The sequence below is a fragment of the Lepisma saccharinum genome, chromosome 26, assembly GCF_977018435.1.
Source record: "Lepisma saccharinum chromosome 26, izLepSacc3.1, whole genome shotgun sequence".
Taxonomy (NCBI): domain Eukaryota; kingdom Metazoa; phylum Arthropoda; class Insecta; order Zygentoma; family Lepismatidae; genus Lepisma; species Lepisma saccharinum.
The window spans coordinates 28,710,730-28,736,673 of NC_139254.1; the positions used below are offsets into that span (position 1 = coordinate 28,710,730).

The 25,944-nt window shown below is 37.8% G+C and overlaps 1 protein-coding gene across 1 annotated transcript in view; it reads left to right on the top strand.

The window, feature by feature from the left end:
• Positions 1 to 16,661, top strand: part of LOC145979309 (uncharacterized) — a 66,745-nt gene extending 50,084 nt beyond the window's left edge. Inside the window, exons 5-7 of the mRNA XM_083112150.1 lie at positions 8,937 to 9,063; positions 10,900 to 11,107; positions 15,718 to 16,661. Of these exons, the coding sequence (XP_082968276.1) occupies positions 8,937 to 9,063; positions 10,900 to 11,107; positions 15,718 to 15,756 (374 nt within the window). The 3' untranslated portion in view covers positions 15,757 to 16,661. The remainder of the gene's footprint in view (positions 1 to 8,936; positions 9,064 to 10,899; positions 11,108 to 15,717) is intronic.
• Positions 16,662 to 25,944: the final 9,283 nt, after the last annotated feature.

Sequence of the window (25,944 nt, forward strand, 5' to 3'; positions counted from 1 at the left end):
TCTTTTTGCCGGTACTGGGAATGGAACCTACAACGGATTTGTGATTTTATTACAAAACCGGTGGTAAACCAACTTTTTTTCTTTTTTAAGTAAAGGGAAAAACCCCTAAGCGGTAGTTTCCCCTGCCATTCTCTTTCTCTTTTTTTCCTTTCTTTTTTTTCACTCATATCAGTTCCACTCATTTAGTCTCTTTTCCCATTTGGGACAAACACAAACATCCACGTCTTACCCGGAATTCGAACCCGGGATACCTGGCGTCGAAGTGCGCTGTGCTAACCACGCAGGTCGACAACCAACTATACTCTGTCTCGGCAATCCCTGAAGCAAGGCGCAAAGCGGAAGAGATGTGGGGTAATCGAGTATGCAGAGCGAAGCAGTATTTGCTCCACTTATGCTACTATCACCATTTTTTCTTTTAAAGAGAGCCAGTCCATGTTTGTTTGAATTCTACATTGGGATGACTTATTGGGTTTTGGACCATTGCTATGAAGGCTGACTGTTTGATTTTCCAATGTGGTAGTGTCATGTTGTTCCAATGGAATAAATCACATAGAATTTGAATTTGAATTGCTGTTTCAAGTCCATTTTATTCACAGAAAGGCTAATCGGGACTGGACCTACAGTTTAAAGTGGGATCCGAACCACTCTGCTATGTGCCTCCAACGGGCATCGAAGAATCACATATAATTAAGTGGATTTGTTGTAAAATCACAGGTTTGTAGTAGGTTCGATCCCCAACACGGTCACCCCCAAATTTGTCCATCTGAAGACAAGAGAAGGGATTCTCTCTTGAAACGTGGTGTTTGAATAGGTATAGTTAAAAGCACTAGACAATGGATAATGCCCAAATAACATTGTATGTTAAGGTAGGCTTTAAACGAAAGTATATCCTTTAACATTTTTGCTAGCATAAATGCTATGTAAAGGCTTCCAAATATTATAGCAGATAGTACTTTACATGAAAGCATTTCATGGAAAATTTCGGTTAGGTTTTGCGATTACAATGTATAATACATACAGCACGAAAGGCACGTTGAGTTACACCATCTATGGTGAGTGCACGGTGTTTACAATTGAAACAACTAAAATATTCTTCCATGCGTGTACAGTAAACACTATAAAGTATGTATTTAATCAGCGCCATTCTTCTCTACCTAAAACCATTTAATACAAAACACTATTCCTCTCGGTTGAATAGTTATCGTCTTTTAAAAATGTGAAGTGATACATTGTTTACATATCACCCAGCCGCCATTACATCTGCATTCGTGACCTAGAGGTCGCTTCTGATTGGTTATGCTACGAAAATGCTACGGACATAGGACCGATCCTATCCTTGAGAAATGCCATGAAAAATGCCATGGCGTCTGAAATGCCATAAAATTTCTCACTTTACACGGTAGCATTTTGGCCATGGCATAAATGTTACGAAAAATGCTAAGGAAAATGCTTTCGTCTGAAGCGGGTCTAAGTCTGTTGTTCTCACTCTGTGACATATACCAAATGACAAGTTGTAACATACGTTGACAGTTGAAATAAATTCTTCTTGATATTTTATGAAATATGCGAAATCTCTATGCTTCAGCTGCCGTCATGATCAAGTCGGTTGGGTGTCTGATAGCCACACGGGAGGCCAGCGTTACATTTCCAGTGTGAGTGATCTAAGGTTGCAAAATTTTCGACCTTGTCCTGAATAAAGAGGCTCCAGAGACCAGGGATCACCCAGCCTCTAACAAATGTGTACCTGGGGGCAAAAGTGGCCGTAGAGCAGTGCTAATCACATCACCTCGTTCATGTGTGTGGTCCGGGGTCGAATCCATGTAGAGAGGTGAGGAACTTCCTACAGTTCATTTATTCTTGCTTCGAGTTCTCTACTTTTTAGGAGTTTCATAATCAGAGTTAGGATTTTTAGGGGAAAATTTCATTGGGAAAAAAGGAAGGGAAAAGGTGCTAAAATAAGACCCAAAAAGGGGCAAAAAAGGTGCTGATAATTATACTACTTATTAAAATTTTCCCCCTATTTTATTAGTCTAAGCTATTCACTCGAAGGTGTGTACACATCACACACATTGGTTGTGTTACAGTTATTCACCAGAGTCTGGGAAAAACACAAAGCTGTTGTACCTTACAACATTAAGCATTTCTAAATTTTTCAAAGTGAGTTTGTTTCTTTTCGGAGATAAAATATCTTTATATAAGCTCAAGCTTCTCTCTACATCCACATAAACAAGTGGGGCAAACTTAGTATTCACTCGGAATGGCAAATTCCACAACATCCGGATTCTTGTCAAGATTAGCCTCAAGTTTGTCTCTGGCAAAACCATCTAACTGACCCCTCACAGTAGTAAAGATATCCCATTGTTTTTCCTTTTCGACGCCTTGTTCTTCTAAGCTTTCGATGGCTGTCGACAGGTACTTGTAGGAATGTACACAAAATAGTTATTTTTGCAAATCATCTATCTTGTCTGGGAGGAGAAGTTGCTGTGCCTTGGAAATTGCACCTGCGTCGGTTGAACCCAGGGAAAGCACAAACTCCTTAATTTTTTCAAACTTTTCACACAGAAATGCAGCACACTCAATCCATGATCCCCAGCGAGTAATGATGGGAAAATGTGGCAGGGGCAGGCAGGTTGTTTCTCTGTAGGCAAGAAAGCGACTCGGGGCTTTAAGGAGTATTTTCTTCAGATCAGATATGAACTCATTTACAATGATGTATTCTAATAGATTCAGAAACCCTGTGAAGGGCATGGGGTTACATGCTTTAACTTAGGGAACAACGGCTTCAATTGGTTAAATGCCGAAAGCGTGTCGGGAGCCTGGTCAGTAACTACAACAACTTTTTCGAACCGAATTCCACTGGGCCACAGTTTTTGACAGAAATGCATAAATGACTGCATCACTGTACTGGCATTGGTTTTCTGCAACTCATATGTGTTTAGTAACATGGGCTTAACTTCCTCGCCTATCAGAGGAAAAACCAAAATGTTCAAAACATATCGTTGAATTGAGTCTGTCGTCTCATCCAGAATAACACCTATATCACAATCGGACACTTTCACCTTAATTTTACGAACAGTTTCTTCACACACAGGTTCAATATAGTTTTTCCTTAACGTACTCTCATCGGGCACTGACAACCGTGTGTACTTTTCAAGACCGGATGGTTCACCTTGTTGAGTGGAATCCCCGCCTGTTTAAAAGATGCACACAAGTCAACATTAAATTCCTTTAAATTTGGTTCTTGGAAGAACACTGCTCAAATGCATTGCGTAAGAGAGGCTGCCGAGATTTACTTCCTTGTAGATTCTTGTTCTTTTGATGCTTAGAGCTGGAAATATGTTGCTGGATGCGATTTCTCTGCTGTTTTTCATCTAATGTGATTCCTTTCGACATGATAAAGTACATGCACTAACAGGATCTAAGAGAGTGAAAAAGCAGGTATGGAACTTACATCCACAAACAATATCTGTCCACTGCGCACACATGAAACGTGAAACCCACCACTTCAGAAACACATTGTTGCTTCACTGCTTCCAAGACCAAACTACATTTCCTTCTATCTTAAAAAAAAATAACGGCGATCTGGTGCATATCAGTAGCGGTCTTTCCATTGTTGATTTCAAGTAGGCAACAATCAAGCATAGTTTAAATACATTCAATTTCAGTTAATAATGTGAAAACATCTTAAAGAGAAAAGTGTCGCGAAAAAGGAAATAAAAATTCAACGATTTGCTGAGGAAATATATTTAACAACACCAGTAAAAGGACACAAAAAGGGGAGGAAAGCGATTAAGAACACGAAAAAGGGGGAAAATAGATAAATGTTCCACAAAAGGAAGGGAAGGGGAAAGGTTATCAAAAAAGGGGAAAAAAGGTGCTGGAAAATTAGCTCCATTCTCACGTTGAGGCAACATTTCACACACTGAGTCCTTCCAGAGAGGTCTCACTTTCACTACGAAAAAAAGGTGCGCACCTAAAAATCCTAACTCTGTTCATAATAATGCCCATTATATAGCCTAATTATGAGCTCAGTGTACGTACAATTAACTAAGTTAGCTACTGTCAAGAGTTAACTGCTGTCGCTCGCTCCAGTTGCAACCCAAAGACGATGGACACACAGGCTTTGCTGCTCCGCCTGAGGAACCTCGCTGGTAGCACTACAAATAGATGGGCGAGGAATGGAATAGGGACAGGGGGAAGGTTGCTGTTTGAAAGCATTCAGCGAGGAAGCATTGAGAGTTTCCTCAATCAGAGAAGGAAACCCCAGCAAAATGATACTCTAGCACTGTTTATTCTTTGTTGGCACGTAGCACCCTGCTTTTGGCATAATGGTAAAATCTAGCATAACCTCCAAGACGTGAGTCTCTGGGAGAGGGAAATGTAATTTAAAGGAATATATTTTCAGGAAATAAAACTAAAATTAAGTCCAAATCTTATTTTTACTTCACCAGCGGAACTGTTTCAAATAAAAGGGAGTATGCCTACGCAACGACAAGCTTTTCACAACCATGCCATGATCCATCCTCTATTTTTCTATATCCTGCCAGATTTTGTTCGTGAGGAAATTTTATGGCGGGAAATCGGTGTAAGGTTGGGGGTAAGCAGAGAATTTTCTAAAATCGTTTCAAATTCTATGCGGAACCCATTTCGTTTGTTGAGCCCTCGTAGACAATTTTTCAATTACCATAACTTCTTCCTACACCCCAAAAAAGCCACTGGCGTGGTCCTACCTCTACATACCCTTGCGTGCCTTCACGGCACCGTGCAGTCAGCACGGAGAACTTTATCATTTTAATGTTTCCAGTAATAAAGTAGTATGCAAATTTTGGAAACTGTTATTTTTTTAAAAAAATAAACTGCTATAAGTTTGAAATAAGTTGAAGTTTGAGCATGTTCTCGTTTGTTTTTTTACAATTCTTTAACTTTCGAATGAACGTGTTCTCTAGCTTCACACGTTTCACAAATTTTAGGATTTCTTGAACCTTGTTACACAAAAATCAGAATATTGAGAATATGCCAGATTTTTTTCAAATGTAAATAATATTTTCCAATGAGAATTATTGTGAGGGTAGAAAGGTTTACAGGGTTCTTCTTGCGGATAACCTGATGGTTAAAGACCTGCGTGAAAGTCAAGACGAAGATAGAATGGCAATTTAGAGATGAACCTTAAGAATATTGGTAAGGATTGTAATGATTGGAATGAACTTGGCCAGAATAGATAGAGATGGAAGACTCAGGGGTGCCCACAGGAGGGGGAGGATTTTATAGTCTAGCTACCAATTCTACATATCTTCACACACAAATGGGACGATCATTACGTTTGATTGACTTGGTAATGATTTTTAGTTATAGTTATTAAGTACAGTTTATCTGTCTACCTGTGGGTGATCGCAGCGATTGAATTGAAATGAACCACCACCTCTTATGCCTTTGGAATCGGTTTGGAAAGGGGGGTGGGGTGCTGTTCGCATTAATACAAGGTTAGTCAAGCAGACAAACTGTTAACTTTAAGGTCCAGTGCACTAACATTGCCAGTGGGCTGTTTTTGTGTGGGATTATTTTAGGCATGATTTGTTTCGCTCACGTGTGTTCATGTGTTACGACTGACTGGATAATTGTAAAATACTATCAGTTTGTCTGACCAAAATAATTTTAGTAAATAATTCGCATAAATAGGGGGAGGGTGATGTTCTACCTCTTTGGGAAGAGTGCGTCATAGGCCTTGGGGGGGAGGATGGGCACCCCTCCGAAAACATATGTCTCAACGCTGATGAACCTTCGAGTTTACGAGTGCCAGAGAGTTAGTTATTTAGTGGATGAAGTATTGTCTTAGTATTTTGGATAGTACGTCTATCACTTTAATGTATATATAAAGTTCTTATTGATTTACAAAATGTTGTGTCAGTAGATTTCATGACCTTAGCTTCTTCTTCCTTTTTAATGTCAGACCTAAATTTGTACAATTTTTTCATGAAAATGACCTTTTGGAGGATTTAGGGCAGCAGGTCATGAAATTAACTTAAACCATTTTCTACTGGGTAGCTTGCAAAAAGATAAAAAACATCTCTTTGTTGGAAAAAATGCTTAGCTATTTGCAAGTGTTGTGTTTGGGTTGCTCTGACTAATACTTGCACTCGTGCCAGGCTAAAACAGTTTCAGACCTCATCAACTACGCAAAAACACTGTCCACTGGATGACTCCATGGTGCATGGGTTATCATGTGTGCCCTGCAAGATAAAATATTTCCTCTTGTTTTCCTCGTTTTATCTCTTCAATTATCCATTAATTTCCTCCATAAACACAAATTTAAATAAGAATGATGTAATGTAGTGCATCTGTGCAAAGAAGGAAGAGCACTGTTTGAGCACTCCCTTCTGGAGTGAAGAATTTCCAGGAAATATATTCAAGGCAACAAGATAAGACATGCCATCATGCAAGAAGTCGCGATTTACGATATCTTATTCTAAGAACAGCATCAAGCCTTGTGAATCATGGGATTGTAGGTCAAGATGAGAATCACAATTATGACTGAAATAATTAGCTATAAATTATTTTTATAAAGCTGAAAATATCACATACTTAACTACAATTACATGTATTCATTAATAGGGCCAATCCAGCGTTACGTGTGTGACATTTTACACACAAAATGTAAGGTTCTAGACAAGATATTGGATTAAAATATTTAAAATGAACTGATTTCATGGAAATATGAAGTACTTTATGGTGTCTGCTAACAAATGGGGGAAAAACTTGAGTGTGATGGCTGAATGCTTGAAAAGCATAAACAAAAGTGCGTTACGTGTGTGACACTTTAAAAATGTAGAAAATTTTGACTTCATTTGTTTGTCAAGCACATAGGCTGCAGATGCTAGTAACTTTTATTGGTGAAATGTGCAAATGGTATGCATTTACAAACATCTAAACCTTAATGCAATTAAAAACCATAATAATTTCCACATAAATTGATTATGTTACTTACATGGAGTAGAACAACTTTTCGTGGAATTCCCCAATATATAAATTATTAAAAGTCCAGTTAATGAAAGTTAACCTCGGCCTTGAAAGTATTGCATTTTACTTTACATGAAATGTGAAACATTTTCTGATACTTAGACAAGAAAAAGGAAAGGTTTAAATGAAAGTTTGTTTTCCCTCAAATTTCTGTTAAGTTTGCTTTAATTGCCTGAACAAAACAAATGCTAATTTATTTCGACCGATAAACTGGCTTTGATTATGAATTAAGTATATTGTATCACAATAACATAATGCATACATTCCAGTCTTTAGATAGTTAATATCACCCTAATCTTCAGGGACTTGATTTAAGGGCAGGAGGAACAGTTTCCAGTTGCGAGAACCCTAAAATGCTCCTCCTCCACCGACCTTTCCAAACGGCGAGCTGAGGAAAGAGAGGTCTGTGCGCTGGATGGTCTTAGGAGGGGGAGACAACTTAACATTACCCTTATGGGAGTATTATTTTACTTATTCTTTTTGGAATACCAAACTTCCGATGACATAGAAAACACATGAACGGAAAGAGAACAGGATAAAGAGTTCATTTACTGTTGGAACATTTGAAATGTCCAATTGATTAGACGTAAGTTGATGTTGCCTCTCCACGATGAATATATGGGATCTTGTAAATACTTATTCATCATATTTTTTCACAGATCGTATCTGGCTTGATAATCAACTTTAAAGAAAAGCCGCTTCCACTTGCAACATTTAGAGAAATCCATGCTCTCTTTTGTCTCTGTCGTTTCTTCCAGTAGCAGTTTACATTTCGACGTTATTGAAATAAATGTCCACCGGTGCGAACCTGTCCATGTTAGCCTTTAGATATTTTTATCGGATTATCGATTGGCGAATTTTGTAGAAGACTCAGTTTCCAGAGAATGCAACTCTCATATTCAGGAATTCAAGTGAAGATGGTGTTCAGAGATAGATCCCAAACTTTGAAAAACAAATAACACGCTCATCTTCCAAGATGGAATTGATGACATATTCTAAGCAACCAGATGGGTTTTGTAGAAGTTACAAGCTTTAGAGATTTAATGCCACTCTCATCTTCAGGGACTTAGCTAATTATATTCCTTAGGTGAACATTTCTTTGAATTCTGGAGAAGATTCATTTCTTTTTTCGAGAAACATAAAGTTTTCATTTACCACCTGAAAGGTTTATCTTCGTACCTTATTTTCAATTTTTGTTTTAATCTTTTTTTATCTGTGATTTCAGTGAATAACATTGGCGTCACCAGAAATGTTTGTAGGGCCATTGATAAAACTTGAATAGTAGAAATAATAATAATAATAATAATAACAATTACTATTATAATCATATTTATGATTGTTATTATGTAATAATAGCTATTATAATGTCATAAATATAAACCAATTTTTTCACAAATTATTATTATTACTAATCTTTGGGGAGACTTTCCTATTGATCCACCAGATGAGTTTATGTTGTGTGGCGTTTCATATTTAACTCTAATTTTTCGAATTCTTTGGCGTAAATTGTAGAATGTGAAAATATAATATGGTTCCTGCATTTTCTGATTTAACGTTACTTCGTTATTCTGTTCGAATAATAACTAACTCAACTTTATTTCTGACGCCCATGGTGAATAAGGATTTGTGTGTGCTAATTTTTTAGTTTTAGTTTTATCTCTGTGATAATTGTATTCTAATTGTGGTTTTAGATTTAACTCTGTACCTTCAGTACATTAATGGTTCATATTATAAGTATGAATGCTTTATTTTCCTTTTTCTACTGCAACAGTGATTTTCAGGAAGTGTAAAGTGTCAATTGTAATATGTATTTCACAAGGGTTTGTTGTAAGAATGACCCGCGTGGTCGAAACACGCCCTCTCAATAAAGGCGATTTTTATTATTATTATTATTATTATTGTTATTATTATCTCTGTTTCAGTTTTGGCGGCCTATGAATTGCGCAGAAAACCATGGGCCTTTGCATTTTGCTTCCGTTTCAAGATGCCCCAGGCAGTAATCTCCTGTTCCGAGTTGGAGAATTCGGTAGTAGCTGAGGACAAATGCAGGTAAATTCCACATATTTATCGTTTAAATACAAGAAAGAGAAAGAAGACCTACGTGGCGTCGTTTGAACACATACGAGAAAGAACGTCCTGGAAGAAAAATAAGGTCCACGAGAGAGAATGATGAATTTCCTTCATTTGGTAATGATCTCATTGCTGTTTGGTCTTTGGTGGAATTAAATAAGGGTTGAATCGTAACTTTAGTATATCTCTTGCCGTTACACATGAAGGGTCAAATGATGTCACTTGATCCTGCTTTAAATAAGAAAAAAATTAGTCTACTCAGGCGTCCCTTCTCCCATTCATTTGTTTCTATTCTCTTTTACGTTTCTCGATCTAATTTCTATCTATTGATCTTATTTTCTCAGTTTTCTGTCTCATTGCTTTGTTTCTCTCCATCGATCTTATATTATTTCTTCATCTAACTTCGCTTTCTTCATTTCGATTTTCTTTATTTACAATTCACTTCTTTATGTTTCTGCTCTTTCCTCTCTCTATGTGAGACTGGCTTCTTTAATTTATCTTTGTTCTCTTTCTATCAATTCCATATTTCCCTTTCCTCCTTCTTTTTTTTCCTTCTCTCTGTCCTACTTTCCATTTTCTTACTATTCTTACTTTCACTCTCTCTCTCAGCCGTTTATGTCCTTGATTCTATGTCCTTTATTTCTTTATTTTTCTGCTTTTTCATTCCCCACTCTCTCTCTGCTCCATCTCTCTTCGTATCTTGCTTCTTTAATTTTCTTCCTTCTCCATCTCTCACATCTATATTTTCCTAACTTCATTTCTTTTCCTTCCCTCTTTCTCATTTCTATATTTTCTTCCTTCATTTTTCATAGTGTCACTTGCTCATTTCTATATTTCTCTGCCATTTACTACTTTATTTTTTGTGATCGTTCCTCTTCCCCTCCCTCTCTGAGTGTGGTTTATTTAACTCTATCTCCCCTTCCTATTACATCTATATTTCTCTCCTTCCATCCTTTCTTTTCCTTTTCACTTTCTCACATCTATATTTGTCTTACTTCTATTTGCTTTCTTTCACTCGTTTATTTTCCTTTTCTCTACCTTTGGTTACTTTTTTCTGCATTTCCCCTCTCTCTGTGTCTGTGTGGATTCTTTAATTCTCGTTATCTCATTCTCGACAATATGTTTGAATTGATGTTAAAGCAAATTAAAAGGTTTTACGTTATGTCAGAGGTGCCCGATGGAAGATGGGAGCCAAAAAGACTGCGTGGAAATTTCTTCTTTTTAGGATGTAATGTGGTAAAACTTATGTGTGAAAGAAATATGTCTCTTGATAAGATAATAATATGGGGAAAAACACGAAACAAGAACGAGTTCAGTATCTTAGCAACCATTTAAGAAGAAATTGCAAATCAAGATCGCCATCAATTGTGTTATTTGATTGATTGATTTGGATTGTTTTACTTAGCTTTTATACCACTTTTGCAATCGCGAAAATGAGGATGAGTGATGATATGATGTAAATGATGAATGGAAACTCACAAACAACTATGCCTAACCCGGGATTCGAACCCAGGACTCCAGAGTACAATACCTTTTGCTGAGAGAACTGGTTTAAATTCTCCGTTCTGCAGCTATCTTTTTCACTTGTAGATATTTGTTCACTGTATGCCGCCAATTTATTAATATTTGAGTGATAATTTGATTGCGTGTGTTCAGTTCTTTAAAAAAATCCATTACCATTGTTTTTTTTTCCATGCCAGTTGCCAAAATTCCTGTCCCAAATTGTAGATTAGAATCCGATTAGGAGTATTTTAACATACTTCTTACTGGATTATTGTTTGTTGTTGTTAGTACAACTCTTCCTCTTCTTTCCAGGTTTGAAGAAGAATATACAAATTGCCTAAAAGCTTCACTGAGATCTTGCAACCTACCCAACACAGTGAAGTTCTTAGAAAGCGTGAATGACGCCGCTTCCAAAGTTGACCCCTGCGTCGCACATGGCCGGAAGCGAAGAGCAATAGCCCCTCGCACGTCGGAAGCCGAACCAAGGACACATTGGAATATTGGTGTTGCGGCAATTGAGGTACGTGAGCATTATTGCCAAATCAATTTCCGAAATGTATATATTGATAGTGTATATAATTTCAAGGTCGTCTCATTTAAGGAAGAAATAATGTGGGAGGTCTTCTTTTCCTTATAGCCCAGTCAATGAATGACAAAAAAGGGCCAATGTCGGGAATAATTCCGTAAAAGCTGAATTTTGGTCAGTTGTTAGAACACTACTAGTAGTGCAAAATCCCAAAAGTCCCCGCCCCTCGTAGCGGTACTTCCCTCCCAGTACCCCCAAACATCAATTTCGCAGACTGTCAGTTATTGAAATATATCTTCGTAACCAATCATTGTAGGAAGGTGATCTTTTTTAGTCTTAATCCTCATTAGATGGGCTACAAAAAAGAATCTGTTTCATTTTTAGATAATGTCTGTGGTTTTGCAGTAATTTAAAAAATAATCTTCAGAAAGTGAAATTTTTCTTGTACGTTTTAAAGTTTTTGCCTTTTAACTTTGGAACCAATTAAATGGCAAGAAATTGTTTCGAATCAAAGTTGTAGCCTATTCTATAAGCGTTAAAACGATATAGGTCTTGATGTATTTTAATAAAGAATACACTATAAAATGTGTCTCCAAATGGAGAATAGTACCAAAAAAGTGTCTCTTTATCACAATCTGGCAGTTAAGTCCGGAATCGTTGACTTTTGAATAAAAGCAAGAGACTTGGTAGAATTAATTATTGTACCACCAAGGATATGTTCAGTCGAGTAGCCAATCGCCATCTTTGTTCTGAAGCCGCCATCTTGAAAAGAGTCCTCCATATTGGATATTTTTTATTTGATATATCTCGGGAACGGTAGCACCTATTAAATTCCGTTTTTTTTCACGATTGGTCCAAATAGTGCAAACTTCAATATTATATTAATAAATCTATTTTTGAGAAATAATAAATAGTAGTTTTGTAGAAAAACTCTCTATTTATAATAATTTCTGTGAATAACGACAAGTTGAAAGTCTTAATAATTCTCGAACTAAACAATATTATTTTATATATTGTAAGGTTACAAGATGTTTGTTAGAAGACTTTAGGCGAACTCAACCCTTAATACACAATTTTGTTTATATTTATAAATTTACCTTAAATAATATTTTTAAAGGAAATACAATTTATATACAACCTAATTTGATTTCTGAAAATGGATTGAAAGGAAAACACATATTCATTGTAATTAATCACACGAAAATAGTGAAAATTATTTAGAACATTTTTTTTTTGTTATGAATTTATCATAAGATCGTTTTACTTCTTTGATCAGTTTTCAATATCGTATCCTTCACATTCGCATTATGTAATGGAAGCAAGATTTTTCATTCAACACTTGCAACGTCCTTTGTACTGTTTACTTGCAGCGTATTTTATGATTTCTCTGTAGTTATCACCCACAAGTACATAGTATTGTCAGTCATTGAGGTATCCAAAAACCACTGTCACTCTGTACTTCTCCATTAGAAATCAGCAGATCTGGGTTGACAACGAGGCCACTTACAACAAAGATAACGACCCTATGACTATAAGTGCTAGAGGTTCTTTCAAGATACAAAAAAATATTATTCTAACATCCTCATGTTGACAAAAGTGGATCAAAATAGCCCATTCTAACCACGTCAAAACGAATATACTAGATTGGGCTGTTTCCCAATAACTATAAATTTCCGGAAAACCTTAAGCTCAGAACAGTTTTATCTTCATAAACTTTTATTCTCTCGTATCATATATAAGATACTAATGTGCAAAACAGTAATTTTGCCTGTAGTATTATATGGATGTGAAACTTGGTCCCTTACATTAAAAGAGGAACATAAATTAAGAGTATTTGAAAATAAAATTCTTAGAAAAATATTTGAACCTAAAAGGGGATGAGGAGACAGGTGAGTGGAGAAAGTTACATAATTTAGAACTGCATAATATGCATTCATGTCCAGATATTATTAGAATAATTAAATCAAGAGGACTTAAATGGACAGGCCATGTGACAAGATTGGGAGAGGAAAGAAGAGTTTACAGGATCCTTGTTGGGAAACCTGATGGTAAGAGAACCGTAGGAAGGCCAATACAAAGTTGGAGGGATAAGGAAAGGGGTAAGGATAGAAAAGACTGGATTGATGTTGCTCAGGATAGGGACAGATGGAAGACTTGTGTTGCTGCAGTCACAAACTTTCGAGTTTAAGAAGGCTAGAAAGTTAGTGAGTGACTTAAGCTCAGAACCTTTCGGCCTTCAAGATCGGATGAGTTAAGAAATTCCGAGTAAAGAAACCGCCGATTGTTGACATGTTATGAACTGCATTAGCTCAGATGAGTTGATAGCAATCACACTGTGCAACAAAGTTTTGATAGCACTTCAAACTTTAACTCATCCAAGTAATGCAACAGCACTGCTGCTTTTGTTTCCTGATGACTAAATAAGTCTCAATGATATGACATGGGTTTGAAAACAAAGCTCAAAAAGCCGTAAATCTTCTGAAACCAGGACAGTTCCAATTATTGCATGCGATCAACAAATATTCAAAATATCGAACTTGATTCAGTGGTTCTGGGCTGACCACAACTATATGGAGACCATAGGAGAGTCATCATGTTCGGAGGCTCCACATTGAAGATCGTCTTAAAATGCATGGTGGTGTTCTTTGCTGGAAGAAGCTAGATACAAACTCTGGAGCAAACCAAAAGTACTTCTTACTTGGCACAAGGGATTCATTTCGTAAAGCTTGACATGTGAAGGACTACAGCAAGTACTTATCAGTCTTCAACGTGTGCACTCTACAAACTGTATAATCGTGTATACGTTGTCAATTGTAACGCAGAAGCTGACTCAAGATAATGCAAGTAAGGAATTAAAACAGTCCAAAACTCTCAGTGTGAAAACTTAAATGAGACAGAACATCACACTGTTCACCTGGGAAAAAGCCTTCATGAAATAAACTTTTCTTTATACCTCATATCTCTGTGCAATCTGCAGTGTTCTTTTTTTGCTCAACCAAGCAGGAGATACTATACTTTGTCCGTGGAATCCGTGGAGCAAGCGAACGAAAGTAAGTCTCTGTGCAAGTGGTAACTCCAGAGTGTTCGGTCAATGAAAACCTGACAGAAAACGGGATTGCATGGAGGGGGAAAAGGGATGGCATTTACCAGGTGTTTGCATCAGAGTGTACTGCTTTGCTTCGCCCTCTCGCTTTCTCCCCTTCTCTACCGTTATGCGTGGCCTTGCTCCAGAGATTCCCGAGATAGAGTATAGATGTTTGGTGTTGCATGAGAAATATTGCCTGTACTACTACATTATCCAAATGTAGGATTTGATTTGAAGATCTAATCAAAAAGGGAACCGAAATAAAGAGTTATTTTCTTGTAGTTTACGGTTATTACAAGCATAAGAAAACAGATTTTCTTTGTGACGTTTCAGGAGAACACACGCTCCTTTCATCAGACATTTATTTTCATTTTGACTAAAGATACAGTTATAACAATGGTTAGTAATTTTTTAAACAAAAAGAATCCGTTATATTCACTGGTGTAGGTATTACGAGTTCTAACTTTCCAGGTGCCAGAACTGGGGGTAAGGACAGTATATTTCCTTTGTACATAAGATTTAGCATCATGCGGGGGCAAAAGTGGCGGCCCCTAAACTCTGGAATCGCCCACAATTTTTGGCCGAACACTGGACCGTTCTCAGCTGAACATTGTACCCTCATGTTTTATTTTTGTACATGAATTCTAGTTTTTCTTTTAATGTTTATCAACATCCATGCCAAGAGAACCTTTAATTTAAAGATTTGAACCTTCTATATTGTTCTTCTATCTCTTCACCATTCAAAGCTAAAAAAAGATTCAAGATGTACGAAGGGAGAGTGAAAAGTTTTGAGCCTCACAGGGAAGGGGTGTTTGAGCTACAGTTTCTCATGATTTCTCTACATAATATCTATAATCACCCCCCAGATCAATGCACTTATGCATTCTGTGCTGCAATTTGTTTACAGTCATCTGGTAGAATGATTTGTCCCGAGTCTCACAACACTGAATGACCGCCTTCGTCCGTGTGGAAGTGACGTTCTCGAAGTGAATTCTTCATAGCAGGGAAAAGATGAAAATCTGACGGGGACAGGTCGGGGGAATAAGGTGGATGGGGAAGTGCGATGAAGCCACACTCGACCAAAGCAGCCTGTGCAGTGAGGCCTTGCCGACAGAGGTACCGAATTATGGCCCTGTCGCCCACTCTCTTCTCTGACACTTCATTCATTTTCAACCTGACAAAAAAATAGAAGAAAACATGTGAATTTCGTAAAAGCTCGCACAGTGTGTCCTAAAATTCAAACCTTACATCCTCCAAAATTTTAACTACCTAGCATCACTCCTTCCATGTGAGGCTCAAAACTTTTCACTCTCCCCTCGTATATTGAAACTGACATCTTTTGATTTCGTATGTTTTCAATATTGAAATATAAGTCAATAATAATGACACATACAAATGCTTAATATCATTACACTGTCGCACCTTTCTTGATGCCGTATAAATACATTAAACTTAGAATACGTAAGTTAAATTAAATGCTTGTCAATATTTTTCTTACAAATACTTGTATTTTTTGCAGGTTGTTGCTGACTACGTACACCAAATCAGTTCCAAGTAAAGAAATCAGTTCATAAGATTTCTTGAGGACGGATTATAATTATTTCAAAATATTATATATACATGCTTCATTGCTGTGACCACGCAATTAAAAGGTTAATAGCTTATTCCCAGTATAACCGAGAACATGCATTAATTTCGTAAAATCAAATTACATTATAGTTTGACCTGGCTTTAAAGATAATCTATTGTTCTTCTTAAGTATTATACCTTTTAAATACATTTCGTTAAAAGAAAGAAAATCAATACTACATATCTCTTAATGAAGAAATATGCTTACATGCTTCTTAGTTGGAGGAAGCCATTTTAAGAAGAAAGTAGAATAATTATTTTCATTTAAAGATTGATAAAAATACTCATTGTCATGTTATTAGATTAAAATATATAGAGTCAGACCGTAGAAATCTATTTTGCGAGCCTACCAACAGTCTAGAGCGTGAACAAGAGTGTTAGCGATAGGTGCTGGGTACAAATTACTTCAGCGGCTCGTTTGTTGATTGGATGCTATGGGAGTTACGACTCGCTTCCAAGCTACAAATGCAGACCACCGAGATATGTTAACGAAACAATTTCACTCTACCGTATCAACGAGAAGGAATAATAGCAATATTAATGTATCAAGGTTTGCTATCTTGAACAGCATTTGTTAAACTCATTCAATATTATCAGATAATTAGGAGTAAATTATTATCTGCGTCTAGACCAGGCAATTGAAAATTATTAATAAATTAAAATACTCATGGAATTATTAACTAAGTTTTGTAACCAGGTTATGCATTTTTTTGTTCAAATGAAAATTTAATCACTATGTAATTTCAAGAAATGTATATGCTTATGAATAACGTATGCTTATGAAAAATCTTTATGTTTGTAGTACTTCTGAAATAAATGTTCAAAAATTATAAACTAGATTAAAACAGTTACTTCTAAGCTAGTCCTCGTCAGTGAGAACCATTGAACTATATACACGCTAGAGGGATCGAGAAATAAGTTATAATTTCTAGTGAACAGAATGTATTGGTAACATAAACTTTTACTTTTACTTGATACAAAACTCACCGAGTTTCAGATGATGTTCAATGCAACTCGATATGTGCACCTTTGGTGGCTCTGCACGCATCTAAACGGTATTCAACTTCCCGCCAAGTGTTCTCTAGCATTTGGGGAGTAAAGAACCTGTTTCTCGGAGTGTTCTGTCCCATTGGAGAATCGCTTTATGACCAGGTGGATCCACATTCCACGTACGACGAACACGGCGTTGAACCCGAGTAACAGATTTCTCTTCTGCTAGCCATAACACGCACTGAACTTTCTGTTGCGGTGTCCACATGTCTTCCACTGCGCGATCGACTACTGAATGGCGCCTGGCTTCCTTTCGAGACAAAAGCTATTGATGCGCATGCGCGACCGTGTAGCTGTCTGAAAACAGTGTTGCACAATCTCGGAAAATTTCCCTTTCCTGTCATATGAAAAATACAGCAACATCCTTATCTGGTTTTAAATGGCGAGCATTTATTTCTCGATCCCTCTATCGTGGACACGCTGTATAACTGGAATGCTCGCTATAACGCTGATCGGCCGCGGAAACTGAAGCCACTTTTGCGATTACGGAAGAAGGGAAGAAGACGTGCTGATCCCATAAGCTAACGTGTATTTACTCTCTTTTTTACTTTCGTATAGCACAAAGAGAAACATAATTTAACAATATTTATGCATTCAGCGCTATACGTGAATGTCTTATTAAGTATTTCTTCGCTACATTAATAGTTGGGATGTGTTTTTTCGAACAATTTATCCAGTCTTAAGTGGGTTGAACATGGATGTACAAATCGTTCAGATAATTACCCTGGTGTCCACTTTTATCTGCAAGTATTATTCTTTCAATATGTGTACACGCCTGAATGTATTTGTTAAAAGTTGATGACGGTAATTAAATGTTATATGTAACGAAAGCTTTCGAATGTGTTTACACCCACGCGTTTATTACACTGAGATTAATCTTTGTACTAGGGCTCGGGACTTTATAACATATTTTTCATATTTTTTATATATCATGGTATCGAATTCCGGAGTGAGATCTCGACGTATCTGGTGATAATAAACTGAAATTAGCAAATTTGATAGTTTGAGATATTTTACGATTTTTATGTTTTTACAACATATGTATTCCCTTTTCAGGCAACATGACATATTTAGCTATCTATAATTTCCTAATTTTTCTACATACAAATAATTATTTAACATGTATCCGGATCATTATTATCCACTTATTTTGAGACTGGAAACTGAAAACATCCATGACACCTCTGTGCAGGCACGCCCGCAGGATTTTTCCCTGGAGGACGGAAAGCGACCCCTTGCCCCCCTCCGGGGATCCATTCATCTGCGTTATTGTCTGAGCTTGCATGATGTGAACGAACTTTACCGTTCATTGTTGTACACATTCACGAGAATCGCCAGCGAGAAACGAAACGAATTTGAACTGTTGTACGACCTTCTATTTTCCATTTTACAACAATTAAAGAAACTGACAGTTACACGCTCAAGTCGGCAGACTTTGATTTTACCAATAATGCGAAAAAGAGGCCGACGCCAAGAAGAGAACCTGGATGTTTGTGTTTGTCGATAAGAAGTAGAGTGCAACACACATATCTTTGCCGTTGCGCACATGCCAATTTTCGTTTCGTCTCCCTCTCTGTTATAGCTCTTTTCAGTTCTTACGTCGTGCGCTCTAGAAGCTGGCAGGGGAAGTGGGGAGCGGGGAACATGCCGCTGACCAACCAGAGAACAGACCACCTAGCGGTGGAGCCGAGAGTTACGCAGTCGCGGGAGGAAGCTGCAGCGCTAACTTCGTTCTGCACGTTGCTGTGTTGCCAATTCACCGCGTTGCTGATGGTCTTTTGCCCCAGTGTTGATTCCTGTTTGTTATGAGCGGAATGTAGGAATAACATACGTGGGAGTAATTGTTGTCGCGTCGTGTATTGCCTAACTGCATTGTTTCTTCGATAAACGTGTATGTGGCATGTGATGTGACGTTTATTTGTACTCTCGCTGTTCCATTGTGACGCGAACTGTGCAGCATATTGTTAGGGAAGGCAAAGACAGTCTTGAGGCCATTGGGTTCCACGTCATTTGAATCACCGCGCAAACGAATCAAAAGGAACAGTATCACAAAGGCAATCGGCGGTTGCGATAAAGATATAACAAGAAGAATTATCCTCGGGTATTATGTAAAGGGTGAATATCCAACACTGAACAAGTTTTCGTTGATTTGCATACACAAATAAGCTTTCAGTGGGGAGTTTCGTCGTTGTGGAGGATACTGAAGTATATGGGGTTCAAGTACAAAAAGAGCAATGACGGTAGACGATTTCTGATGGAGAGAGCCAATATAGTTACAGCCAGAGTAACGTTTTTGCGAAAAATGCATCTTCTAAAAAATAAGGAACCTTTGCCCTATATAGGTATTTCATTTAGATGAAACGTACATACATCAGAATTACGCTCCAACGAAAATCTGGCAAAATAAAGAGGGTACAGGGGGTTTAAAAGTGCCCGTGGGTAAAGGTGGGCGCATTATTGTTTGTCAATTAGGTTCCAGTCACACTGGTTTTCTACAGGAATGTAAATTAGTTTTCAGTGGTTTTTTGCAGTTTTTAGATACGCTTGACGAAAGGAACATCAAAGACGCAGTGATTGTAATGGATAATGTACCATTCGGTACAGTTGGAAAGAATTCCTACAACGTATACACTTGATATCATACACTTATCGGTATTCTACTGACCACAAGATGGGGATAATACGCATTCTCAGGCCATACGTGAACAATGGGACGTATGTATTTCATGGTTCTTTCGATTTCAACTCCCCTTTCCCGCTACTCTGGCAACGCTGCAGTCTCTCTCTCTAACTGGCCTGTCTCGTTGCGCTGGATAGGTTGTTTCCCCGCTCTCCACTTCCCCTGCTAGCTTCTAGAGCGCACGCCGTAACAACTGAAAAGAGCTATAGCATCACGTGTTTTACGCTGCTCGCCAACCTTCGCCATTGTTGCCATATTGTCATTCCATTCCCGGACACACTCGCGCAAACATCATTGAAAACAATTGAATATTGCTCCAGCTCGCGGTTCACACCGTTCGGCAGGGACGGTAATGTGGCAATATAGCATGACGAAGTGGTTGCTTCTTTTATGCAGTGCATGTTCATTGGCTAGCTAGTAACTAGCGTTGCCACAATAATGAAGCACTATTTCTGTCACGGAAGGAGAAAGGCAGTTAAAGTGACGGTGAGTTTTGTTGGATTCGAAGCACATATTTTTATTTTATACTAAGTATTTGACCGGTTTGACGTTGTGTGCGTGTATTGCGTGTGTGTTTATTAATGAACGTTAAATTCCATAATGCCTCCAGTTCTGTCAAAGTTGAAATCAAAAACCTTGCATAGCCAAGCTCGGGAAATTCACAAATTGTTCATATTTCATAATTTTGGAATTGTTCAAAATAAATAAATTATGTGGCTCCATGAGCATTTCAACGCTTGACTTCGGCACGTGTTCTTGTAGAAATTGCGTAGAGGAGGCTGTCATTTTTGCTGCTAAATGCGATGCATATTGTTTTCTGTGTTAAAATTGCCATGCTTTGATGGGTGACAAGTTCATAGAAAAAAGAAAGCCGCGCAGCTTATCGTCTAGTGGCAGTATATGTACTTGTTATTGTTGTGGAAGCCGGCATCGTTTGTAAATGTACAACAAAGGCGACCGACTGTCGCCGATCACAGAGAGGCAATAATACTGCTTGAGGAGGAGTGTTGTGGTCCAATTGTCGCAGTTTAGCACGTTCGCATGTTATTAGTTCTCAAAACAGTGGTAGTGTCTTTTTTGATTTGATTTGATTTAGTTTATTTTACTTCGCGTTTTGTGCCTCTTGGCTAATTTGCGAAGATGGGGATGAGTGATGAAATGATGAAATTGATGAATGGACATTCACAAACAACCAAGCCCGACCGGGATTCGAACCCGGGACCCTTGGCGTCGCAGCGCGATGTGCTAACCACTCGGCCACAGGGTCGGGCACAGTGGTAGTGTCGGTCGTGTATTATCTGTCGTTGCAGTTCCGTACTAGTATAGACGGGTTTTGGGAGTGAACAGTTAGAACGCCATCAGTGCATTAATGCAATGGAAAATAATAAAGTGCTTATTTTGTTTGAAATCACTCAAATAAGGAATCACGGCAGAAATGTATGTGTTGTGCTCCAAGAACAATGCTTCGAACGAGTGTTGGTTAACGCAGCGGTTTCTCTTTCATGCCAAGTGAATATATGGTTTGACGATGCAATCTCGAATCAGTGATCGAATGAGAGGCGCAATAATATCAGAACGATGCCTCCTGTAAAGGAATCAGATTCGGTCAAATTGAGAGGTTACGTTAAAGAATTTGGTAGTGATGTTTTCTCGACAGATGACAAGATTTTGTTTTGCAAGCTATGTGATATTTCTGTTGGATATTCAAAGAGGTCTTCAGTGTTGCAGAATCTAGACACGGCGAAGCACATAAGAAACTTGGAAAGGAAAAAAACGAACTTAGCTCAGGCATTTCTTTCACATGCGGTGTCAGTCCAGGGCAGTCGGAGTCTTCTTTCACCAAGGAACTGTGCAAAGCATTCATCGCATCTGGTATTCCTCTGTGGAAGTTGGAAGAATCAACACTTCGTAAGTTTCTTCAGAAGTACTGCGACAGGGAAATTCCTCACAAATCCACGCTAAGGAAGGCCTACGTGGAAAATATATACAGTGACACTATACGTGTCAGCCGGGACAATGTTAAAAACAAAAAGTTGTGGCTATCAGTGGACGAAACGACAGACTGCTGCGGGCGTTACATGGCAAATCTTGTGGTGGGTGTTTTAGAAACGGAACAGGCAGGAGAAATATTCCTTGTGCATGTTGATCAGCTGGAGAAGGTAAACTATTCAACAATCGCTAGTTTCATTGAAAACTATTTCCTGAAGGTATTCCGCGCGATGGGATTCTGTTACTTGTAACCGATACAGCTAGGTATATGTTGAAGGCAGGAAAGCCTTACGAGTTCTAATCCGAAAATGGTCCACATAACCTGATTGGCACACGGACTTCATAGACTATACAAAGAAATTCGATCAAGATATCCCAACGTAGATCGATTTGTGTCACATGAAAGAATTCTTCTTGAAGTGTCCATCACGATGCCAAGCGCTAAAGGAAGCTGCACCAGATATTCCTTCGCCACCACAGCCGGTGGTGACGCAGTGGGGAACATGGCTCTCAGCAGTTCAATATTACTGCACCAATCTTAACATTCTTTCCGAAGTAGTTACTGGTTTTGAAAGTGAAGGTGCCGCATCTGTTAGTTAGCCAGCAATTACTTCAAAATGCAGAACTAAAAGACGATATTGCTTACATTTCTGCGAATTTCGCGTTCCTCGTGTCGTGCATTGAGCAATTGGAGAGAAATGGTGTAAGTGTGCATGACTCACTTCAAATTGTAGAAGACGTAAAAACAAAATTGTCAATAGTGAGGGGGCAAACAGCAGATTTGGTTAGAGAGAAATTCATAACCATCTTGAACAACAATCCTGGATTCAGCACCTTCACCACCATCGCCGGTGTCCTGAGCGGTGACGGAGGATCAACTCTGGAAAGTGTTGAGGAAGATTTGACACCTGCAGATGTAGCATTTTTTAGGTTTGCTCCAGTTACATCATGCTCCGTGGAACGTACATTCTCACGCTACAAAGCGCTGCTGGTAGGTAACAGGCGAAGTTTCACGGTAGAGAACCGAAGATAATTTTCGTTTCTCACTGCAATGCTTGAGGTTAGTAAAATTAAAAATTTGTGAACTTTCTTCGTTTATATGCCTATGTATGATAATTTTTTAAAATATTTCATCTGTGTGTGAGGCATGTTTTAACAAAGATTTTGTATGCAGATTGAATACAGTATTTTTTTAATGAAAACTCTGCTTTTTCTTGTATATAAATTCGAAAGTTACACTTCCAACAAATAGGTAAAATGTGGCAGGACAGTAAATGCAACTGAGGATAATTGCGCAATAAGCGCCACGATTTTTCCAATGTTTCTCCACGCATTCTACATGAAAGAGATTCTAATTTCATTTAATACATCATCCGAACTTTGTTGATATTGCGTGGAAAATCCAGAATTGAATTGTAAATGAAAAAAAAAGGAAGTTCTGCTTTGCATATATTTGTGATTCCCTGTTGTTGTTTTTTAAATTTTCTGACATATTTTTCAATTTTTAAGACATATTTTTAATTTTTTGACATATTTACATACATATTTTACACTTTTATAGGACAGAAAGTCCCGGGCTCTGGATCATTGTACCTATTGTATTATGTATGATTTAGAGCAGTGGTTCCCAAACGTTTTAGGTCATGGAGTTTTTCAGTAGAGAAGTTCATCACGGAGCACTAATTTACACCTAGCACTTGTATGGCCATACTATTTGAGGATAGAAGGTAAACATTCAGAATTTAGAACTTTAGACATGTGAAACATGTTATTTTTCTTCATTACAAAAAAAATGAACTCTAATTTCACTACATACATTACAAAACAAAACAAAACAAAAAAAAAACATATTAAGGCAACACATTTTAATACGAAATAAAAGCAAGTATTGTAAATTATGTCCTCATAGATCTGATACATAAAACAATTTTTAATGTTGCAAAACAAAAAAAATGCTACTTGGAACCATTCTAATGAGAGGTATGAGACTGAATTGATTTACATAACTTAGCTATATCTGATCAAGTATGCACCTCAATTATTTCTACTCGATTTTTACCGACACACGACTCATGACCGCACAAAATTAAAAATTTTAAGACCTTGTTTTTTCTTTATTCTTCCAATTTCTTCAAGGAGCACTAGAATATGTTTCGCGGAGCACCAAGTGCTCCGCGGAGCACACTTTGAGAACCGCTGATTTAGAGGATGGAATCAATCAATCATAACTTATAAATATATGAAATTAACAGTCATGGAGAGAAGCTAGCCAGAAGTAACAGAGCGAACTTTTAATAGTGCACAAAAAAGTGCATCGATATTATGGCCCAACTTCCATTGTGGACGTTTTTCGCAAGACGTACAGGAAAAAGAAAAAAATGTGTCGAAGCTTCAAAATGAGTGTTGAGTATTTTTTTTTTTTAGTGAAAGTGTTAATTGTGCATTAATTTTGTATCCACCGCGCATCCTTACGTCCTAGTAGAAAAAACGCGCGTGCAGTCGGGTTAAAGTCTGGATTTTGATTTGTGTTTTCTTAGATGTAGCTTCCTTGCACTCACTTGCCGTATCCATCATATTTTCTCATTTCATGAAATTTATTTAAAATATTAAGTGATAAATTTATATAATCTATGGTGGTCGCACAAAATATATGCATTTATAACGAAACCAAAATTTAATCCAGTATCCATTCATCAATTTCATCATATCATTATTCATCCCCATGTTCGCAATTAAGCAAAAGTGGCAGAAAAGCGAAGTAAAATAAACAAAATCAAACAACAATAATATTGTTGCAAGTTATAACACGAAGCAGACAGCAGCTGGGGTGTTCTCAATATTAATCAACTTTTACCAAGAAGTTCTTAAAATACATTGATATCGTTAATTTAATCTTAAATACAGTGGTATTTGAATATAGGTGACGCACTCATTGTAATGTTTTTTCATAAACTATAGCTTTTATTTCGTAAGAATCCATTTTCCGCCATAGAAAAATCCGTCTGCTTCAGCTTTTCTTCCTCCGTTTCCTGGCGTAAGTAAGCGAGAGAATGGCTTCACTCTTGAGCCGTAAAGCAGTCCTTCCATGTTATATCTAGTTCAATGGTGAGAACCAGAGTGACGTCACCCCAAATTATGAAATTTACAGAACAGAGGAAATAATATATTCTTAGGAATATGCCTGAGCTTTAAGAAGAGTCAGTAAATTGAAGATACGTGACTCCACCTTACTGCTAAGGATTTGGAGTGGAGACATGCCGACCTGGCTCCAAAGAACTTTTCAGAGGAGATACTATACACCAGGCACGTACTCAGGATGTTTTTGAGAGGGGGAAGCCCGGTGTGTGGTACCAACTTTTTTATGTCGGGACGGGAAAGAAAAACGATCCCGACATTCGGGAAAAAGTCTGGACGGGAAATGACTCGGGATTTCCCGACATTTCGTGAATTTCCCGAGCCTCGGGATTTCTTGATCCTTCAGATTTCCCGACACGTCGGGAATTCCCGAGCGCCGGTATTTCCCAACCTTTGAAATATCCCCACACTTCGGGATTTCCCGAGGTATCTGGATTTCCGAGCTCGGGAATTTCCTGACGCTTCGTTACTTCGAAACGATTCGGGATTTCTCGATGTCGGTAATTTCCCGACTCTTCGGTATTTCCCGAGGTCTCGGGAATCCTGACTTCCCGGCATTCGGGATTTCCAGGGAGTTCGGGATCCTAGACTTTGAAAATTGTAATATCTCGCGAACTTTCCATCCCTTCCGGAAAATTGTTCATATAATGATAACTGAATATCAAATTCGCATTCACTTGTGTAAAGACGAGGAGAGTGTTTGCTTAGTATAAGCTTTATTTATGATAAAATTTTCTCTTCCAAAGTTCCAATTAAAAATACAGTGATATGCAGCAGGCCCGTATCCCAAGGGGCTCATGCCTCATGGCTGTCCACAGGTACGAATAAAATAAAATAGAAGGAGCTTTGAAAATATTGTTAATTTAGACAATGCCACACTTTTTTAATACTTCGGATAATTACATGTAAATAATTAGTACTAAGCTGTACGCTCTTTGACAGCCTTTGTCTCTAAGCAGTTATGTTGCTCATTACTTGTCGAGTCAGGGGTGACTGTTACCTTGGATCATAGTATTACAACTCTATAATTGAACATCAGTAATATAATTAAGCATTTTTTCCATATTTTAGTTTAGTTCTTCGTCTGAGGACGACCCTGATACAGGGTTGAAACGTTACATGTTAAGTGTTTTTATATCTTAATAAACTGCCTTGGTCAGCAACTTAGTGTTTTTGAACATCTGGCTGCAGAACTAAAATAGCGTTGGTTGTGGAATCTAATACTCCAATCGCATTTCGGATCTTCTTTTTGTTTCACGCTGA